Source organism: Triticum dicoccoides, chromosome 5A (genome assembly GCF_002162155.2).
Source record: "Triticum dicoccoides isolate Atlit2015 ecotype Zavitan chromosome 5A, WEW_v2.0, whole genome shotgun sequence".
In the NCBI taxonomy this organism is placed as follows: Eukaryota; Viridiplantae; Streptophyta; class Magnoliopsida; order Poales; family Poaceae; genus Triticum; species Triticum dicoccoides.
The window spans coordinates 658,958,536-658,979,884 of NC_041388.1; the positions used below are offsets into that span (position 1 = coordinate 658,958,536).

At 45.2% G+C, this 21,349-nt stretch overlaps 1 protein-coding gene and 1 long non-coding RNA gene across 2 annotated transcripts; both read right to left on the reverse strand.

Moving 5' to 3' along the window:
• Nucleotides 1-11,240: 11,240 nt before the first annotated feature.
• Nucleotides 11,241-19,371, reverse strand: LOC119300350 (receptor-like protein EIX2). Its single transcript, XM_037577341.1, has 2 exons — nt 16,560-19,371; nt 11,241-11,311 (listed from the first exon to the last, which is right to left on the reverse strand). The coding sequence occupies exons 1-2, from the start codon at nt 19,369-19,371 to the stop codon at nt 11,241-11,243; spliced, it is 2,883 nt and encodes a 960-aa protein (XP_037433238.1).
• A 1,196-nt stretch (nt 19,372-20,567) lies between these two features.
• LOC119298331 lies at nt 20,568-21,075 on the reverse strand. The gene is made up of 2 exons (XR_005145839.1): nt 20,975-21,075; nt 20,568-20,808 (listed from the first exon to the last, which is right to left on the reverse strand). It is a non-coding gene; the product is annotated as an uncharacterized LOC119298331 (long non-coding RNA).
• Nucleotides 21,076-21,349: the final 274 nt, after the last annotated feature.

The window sequence follows — 21,349 nt, forward strand, 5'->3', positions numbered from 1 at the left end:
AACCCTTTGGGTGTTAGTCACATGGAGATGTGAACCAATCACATAAAGATGTGAACTATTGATGTTAAATCACACGGCGATGTGATCTAGATTATTGACTCTAGTGCAAGTGGGAGACTGAAGGAAATATGCCCTAGAGGCAATAATAAAGTTATTATTTATTTCCTTATATCATGATAAATGTTTATTATTCATGCTAGAATTGTATTAACCGGAAACATAATACATGTGTGAATACATAGACAAACAGAGTGTCACTAGTATGCCTCTACTTGACTAGCTCGTTAATCAAAGATGGTTATGTTTCCTAACCATGGATAAAGAGTTGTTATTTGATAAACGGGATCACATCATTAGTTGAATGATCTGATTGACATGACCCATTCCATTAGCTTAGCACCCGATCGTTTAGTATGTTGCTATTGCTTTCTTCATGACTTATACATGTTCCTATGACTATGAGATTATGCAACTCCCGTTTGCCGGAGGAACACTTTGTGTGCTACCAAACGTCACAACATAACTGGGTGATTATAAAGGAGCTCTACAGGTGTCTCCAAAGGTACATGTTGGGTTGACGTATTTTGAGATTATAATTTGTCACTCCAAATGTCAGAGAGGTATCTCTGGGCCCTCTCGGTAATGCACATCACTTAAGCCTTGCAAGCATTGTAACTAATGAGTTAGTTGCAGGATGATGTATTACAGAACGAGTAAAGAGACTTGCCGGTAACGAGATTGAACTAGGTATTGAGATACCGACGATCGAATCTCGGGCAAGTAACATACCGATGACAAAGGGAACAACGTATGTTGTTATGTGGTCTAACCGATAAAGATCTTCGTAGAATATGTAGGAGCCAATATGAGCATCCAGGTTCCGCCATTGGTTATTGACCGGAGACATGTCTCGGTCATGTCTACATTGTTCTCAAACCCGTAGGGTCCGCACGCTTAAGGTTACGATGACAATTATATTATGAGTTTATGCATTTTGATGTACCGAAGGTTGTTCGGAGTCCCGGATGTGATCACGGACATGACGAGGAGTCTCGAAATGGTCGAGACATAAAGATTGATATATTGGAAGCCTATGTTTGGATATCGGAAGTGTTCCGGGTGAAATCGGGATTTTACCGGAGTACCGGCAGGTTACCGGAACCCCCCGGGAGCTATATGGGCCTTAGTGGGCCTTAGTGGAAGAAGAGGAGAGGCATCCAGGGCTGAGCCGCGCGCCCCTCCCCCCTAGTTCGAATAGGACAAGGAGAGAGGGGGCCGGCGCCCCCCTCCTTTTTCTCTCTCTCTTTTCCACCTCGCGAATCCTATTCCAACTAGGATTGGGGGAGAAGTCCTACTCCCGGAGGGAGTAGGACTCCTCCTGGCGCGCCCTATGATGGCCGGCCGGCCTCCCCCTCTTGAACCTTTATATACGGAGGCAGGGGCACCCCAGAGAGACACAAGTTGATCCACGTGACCATATTCTTAGCCGTGTGCGGTGCCCCCTTCCACCATAGTCCTCGATAATATTGTAGCGGTGCTTAGGCGAAGCCCTGCGACAGTAGTGCATCAAGACCGTCACCACGCCGTCGTGCTGACGGAACTCTTCCCCGACACTTTGCTGGATCGGAGTCCGGGGATCGTCATCGAGCTGAACGTGTGCTAGAACTCGGAGGTGCCGTAGTTTCGGTGCTTGATCGGTCGGGCCGTGGAGACGTATGACTACATCAACCAAACGCTTCCATTGTCAATCTACTAGGGTACATAGATCATACTCTCCCCTCTCGTTGCTATGCATCACATGATCTTGCGTGTGCGTAAGATTTTTTTTTGAAATTACTACGTTCCCCAACATCCCGATCTGTTTTTGAGCGGGATTTGCGTCGGCGCGGACACGAGACGGAGACGCGCGCGCGCCTACTCCTTCCTCCAGGCCTGCTGGTCGGTGGCAGCCTCCATCATTTCTCTTCATTTCCCCCCCAAAAAAGCCTCCCGCCCGCGCGCGCTCTGGCCCCACCCCCGCCATGGACGATGATCTCAAAGCCGCCGCCGGCCTCGCCTCCCTCGTCTCGTCCGGCATGACGACCGCCCCCTCTGCAAAGGCAAGCCTCGCGCCCCCCGCAAGACCGCCGCCGCGCCCAAGATGAAGAAGGCGTTGACGCCCGAACAACGGGCAAGGGAGTCGACCAAGAGGAAGGGCCGGAGGCACGCAACAGACGCGAGGGATGAAGCCATCGCAAGGGCCGCCGTCATCGCCGCTGCACAGCAGGAGGTCACCAACGCCCGCGTCGCGGCGGCAACGAGGGAGGCGATCTATATGCTAGGGTTAAACCCTAGCCAGCACGGCCTCGTCAACGCCGCCGTGGCCGCGGCCAGCACCGGCTCATCCACGTTCCCTCGGATGGTGCTGCCCGGCTCGCCCCGCGCGTCGGCTTGCGCCCCGATGCCCGGCTTCCACGTCTACCCGCAGGCCTCCCGCCTCTCCGGGGAGTGCTCGCCCGAGGTGAGCGTGGTGGCGCCTTCCACGCCTGCGCCCATCGACCTCAACGCTGTTGGGGAACGTAGTAATTTCAAAAAAACTTCCTACGCACACGCAAGATCATGTGATGCATAACAACGAGAGGGGAGAGTATGATCTACGTACCCTAGTAGATCGACAACGGAAGCGTTTGGTTGATGTAGTCGTACGTCTCCATGGCCCGACCGATCAAGCACCGAAACTATGGCACCTCCGAGTTCTAGCACACGTTCAGCTCAATGACGATCCCCGGACTCCGATCCAGCAAAGTGTCGGGGAAGAGTTCTGTCAGCACGACAGCGTGGTGACGATCTTGATGCACTACTATCGCAGGGCTTCGCCTAAGCACCGCTACAATATTATCGAGGACTATGGTGGAAGGGGGCACCGCACACGGCTAAGAATATGATCACGTGGATCAACTTGTGTCTGTCTGGGGTGCCCCTGCCTCCGTATATAAAGGTTCAAGAGGGGAAGGCCGGCCGGCCATCATAGGGCGCGCCAGGAGGAGTCCTACTCCCTCCGGGAGTAGGACTTCTCCCCCAATCCTAGTTGGAATAGGATTCGCGAGGTGGAAAAGAGAGAGAGAGAAAGGAGGGGGCGCCGGCCCCCTCTCTCCTTGTCCTATTCGGACTAGGGGGGAGGGGCGCGCGGCCCAGCCCTGGCTGCCTCTCCTCTTCTTCCACTAAGGCCCACTAAGGCCCATATAGCTCCCGGGGGGTTCCGCTAACCTCCCGGTACTCCGGTAAAATCTCGATTTCACCCGGAACACTTCCGATATCCAAACATAGGCTTCCAATATATCAATCTTTATGTCTCGACCATTTCGAGACTCCTCGTCATGTCCGTGATCACATCTGGGACTCCGAACAACCTTTGGTACATCAAAATGCATAAACTCGTAATATAACTATCATCGTAACCTTAAGCGTGCGGACCCTACGGGTTCGAGAACAATGTAGACATGACCGAGACATGTCTCCGGTCAATAACCAATAGCGGAACCTGGATGCTCATATTGCCTCCTACATATTCTACGAAGATCTTTATCGGTCAGACCGCATAACAACATACGTTGTTCCCTTTGTCATCGGTATGTTACTTGCCCGAGATTCGATCGTCGGTATCTCAATACCTAGTTCAATCTCGTTATCGGCAAGTCTCTTTACTCGTTCTGTAATACATCATCCCGCAACTAACTCATTAGTTGCAATGCTTGCAAGGCTTAAGTGATGTGCAGTACCGAGAGGGCCCAGAGATACCTCTCCGACAATCGGAGTGACAAATCCTAATCTCGAAATACGCCAACCCAACATGTACCTTTGGAGACACCTGTAGAGCTCCTTTATAATCACCCAGTTACGTTGTGACATTTGGTAACACACAAAGTGTTCCTCTGGTAAACGGGAGTTGCATAATCTCATAGTCATAGGAACATGTATAAGTCATGAAGAAAGCAATAGCAACATACTAAACGATCGGGTGTTAAGCTAATGGAATGGGTCATGTCAATCAGATCATTCACTTAATTTTGTGATCCCGTTAATCAAATAACAACTCCTTGTTCATGGTTAGGAAACATAACCATCTTTGATTAACGAGCTAGTCAAGTAGAGGCATACTAGTGACACTCTGTTTGTCTATGTATTCACACATGTATTATGTTTCCGGTTAATACAATTCTAGCATGAATAATAAACATTTATCATGATATAAGGAAATAAATAATAACTTTATCATTGCCTCTAGGGCATATTTCCTTCAGTCTCCCACTTGCACTAGAGTCAATAATCTAGATTACACAGTAATGATTCTAACACCCATGGAGCCTTGGTGCTGATCATGTTTTGCTCGTGGAAGAGGCTTAGTCAATGGGTCTGCAACATTCAGATCCGTATGTATCTTGCAAATCTCTATGTCTCCCACCTGGAGTAGATCACGGATGGAATTGAAGCGTCTCTTGATGTGCTTGGTTCTCTTGTGAAATCTGGATTCCTTTGCCAAGGCAATTGCTCCAGTATTGTCACAAAAGATTTTCATTAGACCCGATGCACTAGGTATGACACCTAGATCGGATATGAACTCCTTCATCCAGACTCCTTCGTTCGCTGCTTCCGAAGCAGCTATGTACTCCGCTTCACATGTAGATCCCGCCACGACGCTTTGTTTAGAACTGCACCAACTGACAGCTCCACTGTTTAATGTAAACACGTATCCGGTTTGCGATTTAGAATCGTCCGGATCAGTGTCAAAGCTTGCATCAACGTAACCGTTTACGATGAGCTCTTTGTCACCTCCATATATGAGAAACATATCCTTAGTCCTTTTCAGGTATTTCAGGATGTTCTTGACCGCTGTCCAGTGATCCATTCCTGGATTACTTTGGTACCTCCCTGCTAAACTTATAGCAAGGCACACATCAGGTCTGGTACACAGCATTGCATACATGATAGAGCCTATGGCTGAAGCATAGGGAACATCTTTCATCTTCTCTCTATCTTCTGCAGTGGTCGGGCATTGAGTCTTACTCAATTTCACACCTTGTAACACAGGCAAGAACCCTTTATTTGCTTGATCCATTTTGAACTTCTTCAAAACTTTGTCAAGGTATGTGCTTTGTGAAAGTCCAATTAAGCGTCTTGATCTATCTCTATAGATCTTAATGCCTAATATGTAAGCAGCTTCACCGAGGTCTTTCATTGAAAAACTCTTATTCAAGTATCCCTTTATGCTATCCAGAAATTCTATATTATTTCCAATTAGTAATATGTCATCTACATATAATATCAGAAATGTTATAGAGCTCCACTCACTTTCTTGTTACGATGATTTTCTACTTCACTCTAAAATTCTTTGAACTTTTCAAATGTTTCAGACTTGTGTTTCATTAAGTAGATATACCCATATCTGCTTAAGTCATCTGTGAAGGTGAGAAAATAACGATATCCGCCACGAGCCTCAATATTCATCGGACCACATACATCTGTATGTATGATTTCCAATAAATCTGTTGCTCTCTCCATAGTATCGGAGAACGGTGTTTTAGTCATCTTGCCCATGAGGCACGGTTCGCAAGTACCAAGTGATTCATAATCAAGTGGTTCCAAAAGTCCATCAGTATGGAGTTTCTTCATGCGCTTTACACCGATATGACCTAAACGGCAGTGCCACAAATAAGTTGCACTATCATTATCAACTCTGCATCTTTTAGCTTCAACACAATGAATATGTGTGTCACTACTATCGAGATTTAATAAAAATAGACCACTCTTCAAGGGTGCATGACCATAAAAGATATTACTCATATAAATAGAACAACCATTATTCTCTGATTTAAATGAATAACCGTCTCGCATCAAACAAGATCCATAAATAATGTTCATGCTTAACGCTGGCACCAAATAACAATTATTTAGGTCTAATATTAATCCCAAAGGTAGATGTAGAGGTAGCGTGCCGACTGCGATCACATCGACTTTGGAACCGTTTCCCACGCGCATCGTCACCTCGTCCTTAGCCAATCTTCGCTTAATCCGTAGTCCCTGTTTTGAGTTGCAAATATTAGCAACAGAACCAGTATCAAATACCCAGGTGCTACTGCGAGCATTAGTAAGGTACACATCAATAACATGTATATCACATATACCTTTGTTCACCTTGCCATCCTTCTTATCCGCCAAATACTTGGGGCAGTTCCGCTTCCAGTGACCAGTCTGCTTGTAGTAGAAGCACTCAGTTTCAGGCTTAGGTCCAGGTTTGGGTTTCTTCTCTTGAGTAGCAACTTGCTTGCTGTTCTTTTTGAAGTTTCCCTTCTTCTTCCCTTTGCCCTTTTTCTTGAAACTAGTGGTCTTGTTGACCATCAACACTTGATGCTCCTTCTTGATTTCTACCTTCGCAGCTTTCAGCATCGCGAAGAGCTCGGGAATAGTCTTATTCATCCCTTGCATACTATAGTTAATCACGAAGCTCTTGTAGCTTGGTGGCAGTGATTGGAGAATTCTGTCAATGACGCAATCATCTGGAAGATTAACTCCCAATTGAATCAAGTGATTATTATACCCAGACATTTTGAGTATATGCTCACTGACAGAACTGTTCTCCTCCATCTTACAGCTATAGAACTTATTGGAGACTTCATATCTCTCAAACCGGGCATTTGCTTGAAATATTAACTTCAACTCCTGGAACATCTCATATGCTCCATGACGTTCAAAACGTCGTTGAAGTCCCGATTCTAAGCCGTAAAGCATGGCACACTAAACTATTGAGTAGTCATCAGCTTTGCTCTGCCAGACGTTCATAACATCCGACGTTGCTCCAGCAGCAGGCCTGGCACCCAGTGGTGCTTCCAGGATGTAATTCTTCTGTGCAGCAATGAGGATAATCCTCAAGTTACGGACCCAGTCCGTGTAATTGCTATCATCATCTTTCAACTTTGCTTTCTCAAGGAATGCATTAAAATTCAAGGGAACAACAGCACGAGCCATCTATCTACAATCAAGCATAAATAAGCAAGATACTTATCAGGTACTAAGTTTCATGATAAATTTAAGTTCAGTTAATTTACTTAAAGAACTCCCACTTAGATAGACATCCCTCTAATCCTCTAAGTGATTGCGTGATCCAAATCAACTAAACCATGTCCGATCATCACGTGAGATGGAGCAGTTTCATTGGTGAACATCACTATGTTGATCATATCTACTATATGATTCACGCTCGACCTTTCGGTCTCCGTGTTCCGAGGCCATATCTGTATATGCTTGGCTCGTCAAGTAAAATCTGAGTATTCCGCGTGCGCAACTGTTTTGCACCTGTTGTATTTGAATGTAGAGCTTATCACACCCGATCATCACGTGGTGTCTCAGCACGAAGAACTTTCGCAACGGTGCATACTCAGGGAGAACACTTTTTGATAATTAGTGAGAGATCATCTTATAATGCTACCGTCAATCAAAGCAAGATAAGATGCATAAAAGATAAACATCACATGCAATCAATATAAGTGATATGATATGGCCATCATCATCTTGTGCTTGTGATCTCCATCTCCGAAGCACCGTCGTGATCACCATCGTCATCGGCGCGACACCTTGATCTCCATCGTAGCATTGTTGTCGTCTCGCCAAGCTTGTGCTTCCACGACTATCGCTACCGCTTAGTGATAAAGTAAAGCATTACAACGCGATTGCATTGCATACAATAAAGCGACAACCATATGGCTCCTGCCAGTTGCCGATAACTCGGTTACAAAACATGATCATCTCATACAATAAAATTTAGCATCATGTCTTGACCATATCACATCACAACATGCCCTGCAAAAACAAGTTAGACGTCCTCTACTTTGTTGTTGCAAGTTTTACGTGGCTGCTACGGGCTTAAGCAAGAACCAATCTTACCTACGCATCAAAACCATAATGATAGTTTGTCAAGTTGGTGCTGTTTTAACCTTCGCAAGGACCGGGCGTAGCCACACTTGGTTCAACTAAAGTTGGAGAAACTGTCACCCGCAAGCCACCTCTGTGCAGAGCACGTCGGGAGAACCGGTCTCGCGTAAGCGTATGCGTAATGTCGGTCTGGGCCGCTTCGTCCAACAATACCGCCGAACCAAAGTATGACATGCTGGTAAGCAGTATGACTTATATCGCCCACAACTCACTTGTGTTCTACTCGTGCATATAACATCAACATATAAAACCTAGGCTCGGATGCCACTGTTGGGGAACGTAGTAATTTCAAAAAAAATTCCTACGCACACGCAAGATCATGTGATGCATAGCAACGAGAGAGGAGAGTATGATCTACGTACCCAATGGCAAGTGCTTCAACCTCTCCCATTGCTTCAGGGTGATCAAAGATGAGGAGAAGTTCAAGGCGCAATATGCCACCCTCATGTCGCGTGGTGGGAAGCAAGCCGTGGAGGAGGTTGGGGACGGCGAGAAGGCACATCCGCGGGGGAAGACCAACTCCAAGAAGGAGGACAAGCGGGATGCGGCGTCCAACGCCTTGATCGCAAGCGTGGAGGGCATGATGAGCAAGAAGGACTCAAGGAAGGAGGAGCACCGACATTACAAAGAATAGCAAATGAACGCCTTCATGGAGATCCAAAGGAGGAGGCTTGCGATGAATGCAGAGAAGCAAACCAAGATGCTTGAGATGGAGGCGGAGAAGCAAGCCAAGATACTTGAGATCGAGGCTGCCAATGCTAAGACCAAGACGAAAGAAAGTGGCTCTCGCGAGCATGATGACTGGGGTGGAGATCATGAAGGTGAATCTCAACACCGTGTCGCCAAGAAGGATTTTTTTTCGAAACTATGATGATTTTTATAGCAAATTCAAAAACTATACACCCTAATGCATAAAAATCGAAACTATGACCCCGGGCCGAAGAGGGACTTTTCGGCCTACCGTTGGCCGAAGTGGGCTCTTCAGCCTCCCGTTGACCGAAGAGTGCCCAGCTTACTATCCTCGGCTTCCCGTTGGCCGAAGAGCACTCTTTGGATTCCCGTTGGCCGAAAAGTGTCATGGGCACAAAACGTAATTAAGATGGCCTCAAATAAAAAATTTATCAACATGAAAAATCTTCGTCTCGTCGAAACGGTCGATTTTGATATAAAAATTGTCTTAATCCGAGGTCGTATGCAACCTGTAGAGCCAAAACAAGGTCAGGGGCAAAAACAGTAGAGTTACTTCCGACAGACCGAATGGATGTCAGAAAATTTATCACGGGACACCCGGTGCACTCGGTGAGACTGTGTGGAATACAGAAGAGTACACAAGTTTGGTCACGTTGACTCGGTGAGACCGAACCAAACCACTCGGAGGCTCTGAAAAATTGCCAAAGATTTTTGGATAGAATTTTCAGTCCTTTTATTGTACGGGGAGTCCAGCCGCCTCATAAATCGATGTGGGCATTGTTCGTCTGCACCGGGAAGACACATACCGGCATTGAAGAAATGTCTCTGTTGCGATGGCAGAAATTGAGACCAAAACTTTCGACGATGGCGTCATCCACCATGCAAAGTAGAGGCAATGGTCACCCTCAGGCCCGTCACCATGTACCCTCGACGTCGGGGGTGATGCACACAAAAACGTCACCGTGTACCCTTGATGCCGGGGATGATGTACCATAGTTCACATCGAAGGAGACCCGGCCGGAAGCGCGGTACGCAAGCAGTCTTCCCGCCGCAGACGAACAATTTTTCGGATCAAGAATCCTAACTTTAACTCGGACAAAAATCGTTGGCAATTTTTCGGATCCATTCGATGCCTCCGAGTGGTTTGGTTCGGTCTCACCGAGTGAACGTGACCAAACTTCTGTATTCTTCTGTATTCCACACGGTCTCACCGAGTGCACCGGGTGTCCCGTGACAAATTTTCTGATATCCATTCGGTCTATCGGAAGTAACTCTGCAACTTCTACCCTTGACCTTGTTTTTGGCTCTACAAGTTGCATACGACCTCGGATTAAGACAATTTTTATATCAAAATCAACCGTTTCGACGAGATGAAGATTTTTCATGTTGATAATTTTTTTATTTGAGGTCATCTTAATTACGTTTTGTGCCCCTGACACTTTTCGGCCAACGGGAAGCCGAAGATACTATCTTTGGCCCAGATGGGCACTCTTTGGCCAACGGGAGGCTGAAGAGCCCACTTTAGCCAACGGTAGACCGAAAAGTTCCTCTTCGGCCAACATAAAGCCGACAGGGTTATAGTTTCGATTTTTAGGCATTAGGGCGTACAGTTTTCGAATTTTTTCATGTAAGTATGTGTTTTCTGGAAAGCAGCTTTTTTCTTTCTTCGAGAAACTTCTTGAAAGCAGCTAGGACTGGGAGCGGTATTCCCAGAAAACCAGCGAGCGAGATGCTAGCGAAGGAGGAGGAAAAAGACGGTGATATCTGTACCAGTTGTACCACTCCTAAAAACAAATCTGCAGCATTTTTTTTTAGGATAAAAAAAAATCTGTAGCAGTGTAGGCCAACTTGTTTGGTCGGAGCTGCAAGGCCATATTCTCACGTTGGCAGCCCATTCGTGGAACTGTTGACTGCAAGGCCCGACCGCTCCGGCTAAACGGCCTAAAAAAGTTGAGGCAACCCCCTTCGCCGCTGTACTTCTTCGCTCGCCGCCGCGCAACCGGAACATGGCCGGCGCGACGGGCACCCCCCACTCTACCGCCAGGCCCAGCGCTCCGGCTACGTCGCCTAGATCCGCCATCAAGGTGCGACTCGCTCCCTCCATCCCCCACCCACCCACGCCACGCGCGCGCGCTCCGTCTTCACTGAATGCCATACGTGACCGGCTTCGCTCCGCGGTCGCAGCCGATCCGGATACAGAGACAGCACGAGCTCATCGCAGTGAACTGTGATTCTTGGCCGGGATGGTCGTCTGATTTGGTGCTCGATCGGTTCTGCAGAACATACTTTGAAGGTCCCCTGGGCGCGCTACAACTCACGTCTCACGGGTCTGTAAGTACTGTACATGCCAATGTTCGCTGCAGGTTCGAGCCAGAGCAAGCTTTCATCTATTTATTATTAATACTGGAATTAGGTCATACAGTCAAACACATGTCTGAATTCAAATACATTCATAAGATGACAACAGAAACATTCTCTCATGATAACTTACATGCCAAAGAACAGAATTACATAGGAAAAAAAAGGCTTAACACTGATCCCAGATTCATGCTATGTAAGAACAGAAGTTCCAGCGAGCGATGATCTCAGCCAGCCTCTACGGATTTATTTCTTGCCAGTGAAGCCCAACTCAGTGCCACTTGCAAATAAACCCAATGTTGTAAATCAGAGAAATATTCAACAAATCTGGATTAGAAGATGGTAGAAGGAAGAACTAGAATGGGAAAAAATCTGGAGCGCCTTATCCAGCCTCCTCTTTCTCTGTATTCTATATAGATATGCGCTTTTACATCTTAGCCCCCCAACTGTTACATATTCACACATTTACACAACTCAACACTCCCCCTCAAGATGGGGTAAATGCATCATATAACCCCATCTTGCTACAAAGGATAGAAAACATTCTATCTGGTAAGCCCTTAGTCAAGATGTCTACAAGCTGGTTTGAGGAGCTCGCATATGTCATACAAATAATTCCTTGATCCAACTTCTCTTTAATAAAATGTCGATCAATTTCAACATGCTTTGTTCGATCATGTTGCACAGGATTTTGTGCAATACTAAGGGCTGCCTTATTATCACAATATAGCATCAATGGTTTAGTCTGAAATAAACCCAGCTCCATCAAAAGGATTCACACCCATAACACTTCACACACTCCATGTGCCATGGATCTAAATTCTGCTTCAGCCGTGGACCGCGCTACAACACTTTGCTTTTTGCTGCGCCATGTGACAAGATTACCTCCAACAAATGTACAGTAGCCTGATGTTGACCTTCTATCATCCAAAGAGCCTGCCCAATCTGCATCTGTATAACATTCCACCTGCAGATTGCCATGTGATGTATATAGTAGACCTCGACCAGGACATCCCTTAAGATAGCGAATAATTCGGATCACAACATCCATGTGGCGAGTCCGTGGATCATGCATAAACTGGCTAACAACACTTACAGCAAAAGCAATATCAGGACGAGTGTGTGAGAGATAAATCAGTCGTCCAACAAGCCTTTGATAGCGCTCTCGATCCACAGGAGATCCTGCTTCACTAACTAGGCGATGATTTTGCTCAATGGGAGTGGGAGCTGGACGACATTTGGATAGCCCAGTTTCTAGTAATAAATCTAAAACATACTTTCTTTGACAGAGATAAATACCTTTTTTGCTCCGAGAGACCTCAATTCCAAGGAAATATCGTAATTGTCCAAGATCTTTAACCTCAAACTCCTTCGCTAGCCGCATCTTCAAGTATTCTATTTCCTTAGTATCATCTCCTGTAATGATGATATCATCAACATATACTATTAGTATTGCTAACTTGCTCATATTACGCTTATAGAACAAGGTGTGATCAACATTACTCTGATGATAGCCCATTTTAAGTAAAGATCTCCTAAAACGATCAAACCAAGCACGAGGCGATTGCTTTAATCCATATAAGGATCGATGCAGCCGCAAAACTTTATCCTTAGTCTGAGCAGTGTCAAAGCCCGGTGGTATATGCATATAAATTTCTTCTTGAAGGTCCCCATGGAGAAAGGCATTTTTCACATCTAGTTGATGAAGATCCCAACTAAGATTAGATGCACATGAGATTAAAGTTCGTACTGAACTCATCTTAGCAACAGGTGCAAAGGTTTCTTCGTAATCAATCCCATATGTTTGTGTGTATCCCTTTGCCACTAGACGTGCCTTATATCGCTCCACCTTGCCATCAGGATTCTGCTTGATCATATACACCCACTTGCAACCCACTGGCTCCTTGCCATGTGGTAGTTTTACGAGTTCCCATGTGTTATTTTTCTCCAAAGCCTTCATTTCCTCCAGCATTGCTTCCTTCCACTTAGGATGTTTAATAGCATCTCTCCAATCTGTGGGTATAGAGGTAGAGTCCAAAGAAGCAATGAAAGTCTTAAATGAGGGGCTGCAATTTTCATAAGAGATAAATTTAGCAATATCATGTTTATAACCCACACAATCCTTAAGACGTGCTGGTACGTCTCGATGTCTCACAGGTTTTCGTAAGGCGATAGGGCCATCATCTGGTGGAGATTTAGGAGCTGCAATAGGAATTTCAGTACCTTCCTCAGTCGTGTCATCAGTATAACCATCAACTAATGGAGAATCAGTAGGGTCCATAGCATGTCCGCTACCTTCCTCTGTTTCTTCACGCGGCACTGAATCAAGAGGCAATGACCTGTAACTTGTAGACAGAGGGTTGTCATGTTGTATAGCTTGTTGAGAAGTAGGAGTGTCACATACCTCATGAATAGTTGAGCTGCTCCTACCCTCGTTAGTACTCGCATTTTCCTCCCCCTCTGTTCCTTGATCTGGTTGAGATATATCTAGCAAAGGAGTCAAAATTGAACCAATACGAACATCCACCTTATCATAATTCTCCCCCTCACGACCAATACTATCAATAGTACTGATGGCTGACGTGTAATAAGGTTCTTTCTCCCGAAAAGTGACGTCCATACTCACAAAAAACCGTTTCTCAGTAGGGCACCAACACCGATAGCCTTTCTGGGTAGAAGAATACCCAACAAAGATGCATCGAACAGCACGGGGATCAAGCTTTCCCACTGAGTTCCTGTAATCATGAACAAAACAAACACAACCAAACACCTTTGGTGGTACAGTAAACGAATTAGTACCACTTAAGCATTCCATTGGTGTTTTATAATTCAAAACCCGTGATGGCATGCGATTTATTAAGTATGTTGCTGTTTTAATGGCCTCACCCTAAAGAAATTTAGGTACATTCATTGTGAACATGAGGGACCGAGCAACCTCCAATAAATGTCTATTTTTACTTTCAGCGACTCCATTTTGAGCAGCAGTGTTCACACATGTAGTCTGGTGTATAATGCCATTTGAAGCTAGAAAATAGTCAAACTCCTGATTAACATACTCGGTTCCATTGTCTGAGCGAAATATTTTCACTCTTGCATTATATAGATTGCAAATCAAGGCATAAAAGTCCTTAAATGCAGATAACACATCACACTTTTGTTTGAGCAAATAAAGCCAAGTATATCGGCTAAAGCCATCGATAAAAGTCACAAACCAACGCTCTCCTAATAGAGAGGTTACAACTGAGGGACCCCAAACATCTGAGTGCACAATTTCAAAAGGGGTTTGACTTCTCTCACTACTACTAGGATAAGTAGCCCGTGTATGCTTAGCTAGTTCACATACATCACATACAAGCTTATCCTTGTAGCGGGAAGCAAAAAGTGATGGAAACATACAACTTAGGACTTGGAAAGATAAATGCCCTAGTCTACAATGGAGCAACAACAACTCATCTGTGGATGAGGTGGATGAGGTACATGCTGTAGCAAATGCAAGTGGAGCTGCAACATTGTCAAGATAGTACAGGCCATCACGCTCAGTTCCAGTCCCAAGTATTTTTCCTGACTTCAGGTCCTGAAATACACAGAACCGGGGCTCAAACATAGCTCTGCAATTAAGTGACTTTGTGATTGAACTGACAGATAGAAGGTTCATAGGAAAATCGGGAACATGTAAGACAAGACTTAAAGGTAAGGAACGTGTACAACTAATGGTTCCACATCCCATTATGGAAGACGAAGATCCATCAGCTATACGGACCTTATCCTTTCCTGAACGAGGTATGTATGATGAAAAATATTTTTGTGAACCTGTCATATGATTTGTGGCACCCGAATCAATTATCCAGGGCATAAGTAAATGGTTCTCACCTTCTGCACTCTGAGAGCTGGCAGCTTCACTAGATCCTTCAGTAGTAACAACCATCAATTTTGCCTTGAACTCTTCTAGAGCCTGAGCAGCAATTGCAGGTAACTCTCTTGTGGATGATGCAAGATGAACTCGGTCTTGTTTCTTCTCGAAGCTGTTACCGCTGCCATTGAACCTGTTTATTTTTCTCTGCTGCCATCCTAGAGGATAACCAATCAACTCAAAACAATCCTTTTTCATATGGCCAGGTCTCTTACAATGATCACACACAACTTTGTTTCTCCGTTTGTGGTCAAACTTAGTAGTATTTGCTTGACCACTTCTAAAACTCATAGAGGATTGTGTGTGAGTAAGTGCAGCATGATTATCACCATGCATCTGTGGCATTGCTTCCTGATTGGCCAAACGAGTCTCTTCTTCAAGAATACTGGCAATAGTTTCATCCAAGGTAGGCCAGTCAGGAGATGCTTGTATCATCTGAGAGCGAAGTTTGAACTCAGGATTCAAACCTTCCAGGAAAACCTGCACCAACAATGGTTCAAACCATTCTCTGAGGAGAGTCAAATCTCTAGGATCATGTGGCTTGAATGGTCTAAAAAACTCTAGATCCCTGTAAAGTTTCTTCAATTCCCCTGCATACTCTGTAACTGATTTCTGGTCTTGTCTAAAGTGCCACATCTCATGTAGTATTCTGCTAACCTGCATTTTGTTTGATTTACCAGAAAACTGTTTTTCAATACTTGTCCAGACTTCAGCAGCAGTTTGAAAACTTTCAACTTGTTCCCGAACAGTTTTTTCCATTGAGCCCAACAGCCAAACCATGACTCGCTTCTGATTCTGCTCCCATTGTTCCTGCATTATCTCTCCTGGCTTTTTCTCATCTTCATTTAGGTACTTATGCAGACCATGCGCTTCTAGAATTAACGTTGCGAGCCCAACTAAAATAGTCACCCGGACCAGTTAATTTTACTGGATTTGGTTCGAGGACAGACTTCTGAATTTCAGCCGAGCTACTAGACTTAACCTGTGCTTGCTCCATCAGCTGAGCAAGCATTCGCTGCATACTTTCACATAATTTCTCAACACTTGAATCTGCACCCTTGTCCTTGTCTTTGTCTCCCATGGTCACTAACTAGCAAGAGAACTCTACGGCAACAGACCACAAATAAGACTCACAGGTCACAAGTTTGTATCAGCCAAACTCACCACTACCAAATCAGCCCAGCAAACGAAGTTGCCCCAGCCACAGAAAAGAGAACTGAATCACAAAGGACTCAAACTGACCGGAATCTCAGCAACTTAAAGTGAGAACAGCACCGCACCGTATTCGTCGTTCTTCTCTGCCGAACCTTCGATCTTGCTTGGCTCCACCAAATCGCAAAGGATCTGAGCGAAGACGAGCTCCAGCCGCCACACGACAGCAACACCTCAACGATGCGGCGTTACGGCAAAGCGAGAGACGCACTAGGATCGTCTTGCTCTGATACCATGTTGTAAATCAGAGAAATATTCAACAAATCTGGATTAGAAGATGGTAGAAGGAAGAACTAGAATGGGGAAAAATCTGGAGCGCCTTATCCAGCCTCCTCTTTCTCTGTATTCTATATAGATATGCGCTTTTACATCTTAGCCCCCTAACTGTTACATATTCACACATTTACACAACTCAACACCCAATCATACACTCTGCCAGAGAACAAGAACCAACGAATTCTCCAATTCCTCTTAAACAAGAAGCCACAGAACACAATCCAGAGACCTGCTACAAACCCCGTGCCAATACCGAGGTATAATGACAACGCGTCGCTCATGCCCTCATGCTCGTCTTCAGGAGCCGGTGTAGTGGTTTCAGTTTGTGAACAGTTCCTTGAGACAGGTGGACCACATAGACCTGGGTTACCAATGTAGATGGATGGCTGGTCGTCCAGAGTTCTTAACTGATTTCCAAATGGTATGGTTCCTGTCAAATTGTTGTATGACAGGTTCAAGTGTGCCAGTGATGTTAGATCCGCTAAAGTTATAGGGATTTCACGAGAGAGCTCATTATGTGAGAGATCCAAAGATTCCACTACCCGTAGCTCACCAATCGTTTGAGGAATTGTGCTGCTGAGATGATTCCAAGACAAGTTCAAGTTTTTCAATGTGACGAGCATGCCGATTTCATGAGGAATCTGCCCTGTTAAATTGTTGCAAGAAAAGTCAATTTTTACCATGTACACGATTCCTGTTGTGTATTCTAGTTGCTGGCCTTTTGTGACCACCCATAGACTATCGGTATAAGCATGAGGGTTCTTGTAGATGGAGACGACCACAAAAAAGTTGACAATTTTGAAAAGTGCGCCTTGCTTATTGGGACTATGAGCCATAGCTATGAGATTCCCAAGTGATAGTGGTATCTTCCCTGAGATATTGTTGTTTGCAATGTCTAAATATTGAAGCCCCTTCATCTTGGTGAGTTCATCAGGGATGCAACCAGTGAGCATGTTTGACCGCAGCCTCAGAAATGCTAAGGATGGTATCTTTGACCAAATCCATGTTGGTAAACTCCCAGTAAATTTATTGGATGCGAGATCAAGGAATTTTAGCTCTTTACACCTCTGAAGAAAGGTTGGGAATTCTCCTGAAAGATCGTTGTTGTTCAAGTTAAGCATAGTAATACTTGAAAATTTGGGTCCACGAGGGCAATTGGGCATTGTCCCATTTAGTAGGTTGTCTGATAGGTCTAGAAACTTTAATTCCTGCAACTCAAACAGGGAGAATGGAATGGTCCCAGAAAAGGAATTTTTGAAAAGCATGAGTATTTGTAGCTTTGGAGTGCCAATATGTAATGGTAGTGTGCCCGATAGATTGTTCCCAGACAGGTCCAAGTAGACTAGGTTCTTTGGTAGTGTTGGAATTGGTCCAGCAAGCTGATTAGAACTAATATCCAACACAATTTCTTTGGTTCCACCAAACCGAAAAAATGCCGGAAGCCTGCCAAAAATCCGATTTCTGGACAAATGCAATTGTTCAGCACGACACATAGAGGTCCAGAACTCATCAGGTATGGAATCATGTATACTGGTGTTTGAAATATCAAGATAGGTGATCGTTGGTTGGCTAATCCATGCAGGAAACTGGGGGCCTAGGGTGCAAGAACTAAAACTCGCTGAAGTTAATTTCAATAGAGTGTTCCTTTTTCTGTCAACCACTATCGTTAACGGATTGTTGGAGATCCATAGAACTTCTATACTGGTCATGTTTATGAAATGGTCTTCGGTAACTATACCATGTAGGTTGTTTGAGTCTAACCATAATTCCTCCAAATTTGTGAGTTCCTGTATACCAACGGGTATCTCTCTGGATAGTTTGTTATTACTGAGTTTAAGTATGAGCAAGCTGCTAAATTGCTCTAGCCGATCTGGAAGCCTCCCTCTCAGATTGTTACAGTCCAAGTCCAACTCTTGTAACTCATTTGTTGGCAGTCTATGAAATAGGTCTTCTATGTCCCCACTAATGAAGTTCTCTGATAGTTGGAGCAGTTGTAGTTTCTTTAGTTTCTTGAAGGTCGATGGCACCATGCGGGAGAAGTTGTTTCTGCTAAGGCTCAACAATTGAATGGAGGTCAGGTTTCCCACATCGCCACCCTGGATCCCGCAGTTACTCAGATCAAGGTATGTGAGCATAGGTAGATCCCAAGCCAAGTAGTTGGCTCCAAAGGATGAGTTAAATGAGTTGGACTCGAGGTCGAGTGTATCTAATGATGTGAGGTTGGAGTGCAACGGCAATGTCATAGTGTTTTGGAGCCCACAAGCAGCTAGTTCAAGGGTTATCAAGGAGGGGAGCATGTTGACAACATGAGTCCAGTCAACGTTAGCGCTGAGGTCCACCTCAGACATGTCGAGATATTGTAGCTTCCGCAGGCGCGACAACCATGCGAGATCAGGCGAGCAAAAACCATGTGACTGAAATGAGAGGTCAAGGCTGACTAGATTGGAGAGGTTCCCGAGGTGGGGAGGGATTCGCCCATCGAAAGACGAGCTGGTGAGGGCGAGATGTTTAAGGCTCCTAAGACCCCCGATGAACTCCGGGATGGGACTACCACTGAAATTGTTGTACGAGAGGTCCAGGTACTTGAGATGTCGTAGAGTGAGCAAGGAGGAGCTTATCTGACCTCCAATGGCTCCGGGCATGATTTCACCATACAAGTCGGTATCGCTGTTGACATGAAGGCTGACAACGTGACCGATCCGGTAGCTGCACTCGACACCCGTCCACCAGCAGCAGTCCTCCTCGACCCGCCATGATGAAAGGTAGTTGCTCGGGTCGGTGAGGCCGGCCTTGAAGGCGAGAAGCGCATCCCGCTCGCCGGGGACGCATGTGATGTTTTTTGGGCGTGGTTGTGGTGGCGGCGGCGCAGGCACGGCTACGGCCGACGAGCTCTGGCATAACCACGTCGCTAGGACTAGTAGGGTCACCGTCGCTTGGATCAGCCGTTCTCTCCTGGCCATTTTGGGTGCTCTTGTTAGTTGTTGTTGCCCCGGATATGTCCCATTTTAAGGACCTTTCATTCGTTCCACTCGTCAAAGTCAAGTCAATATATAGGTGCTATTCGTTCCATTCGGCGTGTATTGACAATGCCTGTTTCCCGTCAATAAAGTTTAGTGACCAATGTGAGTCTTTGCTTCACTTTGATCAGTGGATCATGGGAGTGCACAACCACCAAATCTTAGTGCATGAAATTCCACAAGAGAATGATAACGAAGCACCAAAGTCGCAAAGCGAAAGGAAGTTCAGATCAGGACATCGACACGCTGTTGCTGCGCTGCATGTCACGCGGTAGATTTGGGTAAATCTCACGTCCATGTTGAACCGTAGAGCTCAACTCCTCTATGCTAGAAAATACAACATGATGTTTTTCTTGATTCACATTGTTGTCAGAACATACGGTTTTCGTGTCAGGGGATGAGCTTCAGTATTCAAGCGACAAGGCATAATGACCAGGCTCAAGAGACGAAGCATGCTTAACCAGGCGACGAGCGTCAGTATTCAGTCTCCTTCCTTCATGGCTGATCCTCATCAAAAGCTCACATTCGATACGTATCTTTTTTCGATTTTTTTTACTGTTTTTACTACCCCTAGAAAGACTTTTACGCTAGAGGTAATCCTGGCCATCCTAACCAGGCGGTCTAAAATTTCCTATGATAACATTCACCTTTTGAGTTTCAAGTGCAGTTGACATACAGACCTAGCAAAAAATGTCCCAACTCACACACCAAACTCCAAATCTCAAAAGGATAAGTAGATGTCTTGATCACATTCGTCGTGCTCAAATGTTTGCTGGCAGCAAATAATTTGGGCGAGGATTGGCGAAGGGTTGGAGAGAGGATGGTAAGTTTTTTTTTAAACGAAGGCATAAGATTTGCCTCATCTATTAAATAAAGAGAGAATAGAGTTTAGAGTTTTACAACACACCCACATGTACGGCATGACAATTAATCGCCCATAAAAATATTCCCTAATTTCTTTGCGCCCGCGGTCACCCAAAGCTTAGCCTCGTCGACGATGGCGCCGAGTAGAATGGTCGGTGGCGCACTCTTATGATGGAAAGTTATATATGGAAATAATCACTGATGGATTGAGCTCCCAAGAAACAATCGGCGAGACGTCCTAAATATTCCAAAGAAATTTTCCGACAAGTACAAAGTAAAAACATATCATTGTCTCTTATTTATTCATAGCTCTTCTTTCATCATGAGAAAACACACATCCAGTACATTCTTCAAGCTAATGAGGAAATGCGGAGGAGGTAGCTGCGTCTGGAGGTGGGCAGTGGGCTTTGCAAATTTCCATTGTCGGGTAGCACATATCATAGGGGCGGCAGCTATAGCACGTTGCAGAACCATAGCATCCGTGTTGGGAGTCAGGTTGCACGCCTATTCCTCGACCTGTGAAAATGCCAAGAAACGTATATTATCACCATATTTAACCATATGATTACACAGTATATTAGTCGTTGCGTCACCAGGCTTCAGGTAATCAGACTACCTATAATTAAGAAAATAACCGAATTACAGAAACAAGAAAAGAAGGTGCTGCGTCCGTGCCACTTACATTGTGAATAGATAGCAAAGCATACGAGAAGGAACAATATTGCCTGGACGCGCATCGTGCACTTCTCCATGTATAGATAGACGAGTACGGTTTCAGCGATTGTTGGAAGGCTGGTTTTGGTTGAAACTAATGGCCGGATGCTATATAGCGACAGCTTGGTGCACATTATATGATATATGGAGGAGCTATTAAGTGCTATAAAGATTGATTGGGGTATTATTAGCATGGATTAATCACCCATTATTTCGCGAGTAGTATTTGGCCCCTACGCGCGAATGAATTGATTGCCCTTTATTTCTTTCTAAAGTTAGTATTTGGCCTCGCGTGTGAATGGGGGTGGCTATGGACTACTTGGACTGTACCATTTCTTTTTGA

Bases quoted from the DNA above. Each gene is read 5' to 3' on its own strand.
- LOC119300350 (XM_037577341.1), bottom strand. From the start codon at position 19,371: ATGGCCAGGAGAGAACGGCTGATCCAAGCGACGGTGACCCTACTAGTC. The intron at 11,312-16,559 runs ATTGGGTGTTGA...CTGATTTACAAC, and splicing joins GTTCTCTGGCAGAGTGTATG to ATTGGGTTTATTTGCAAGTG.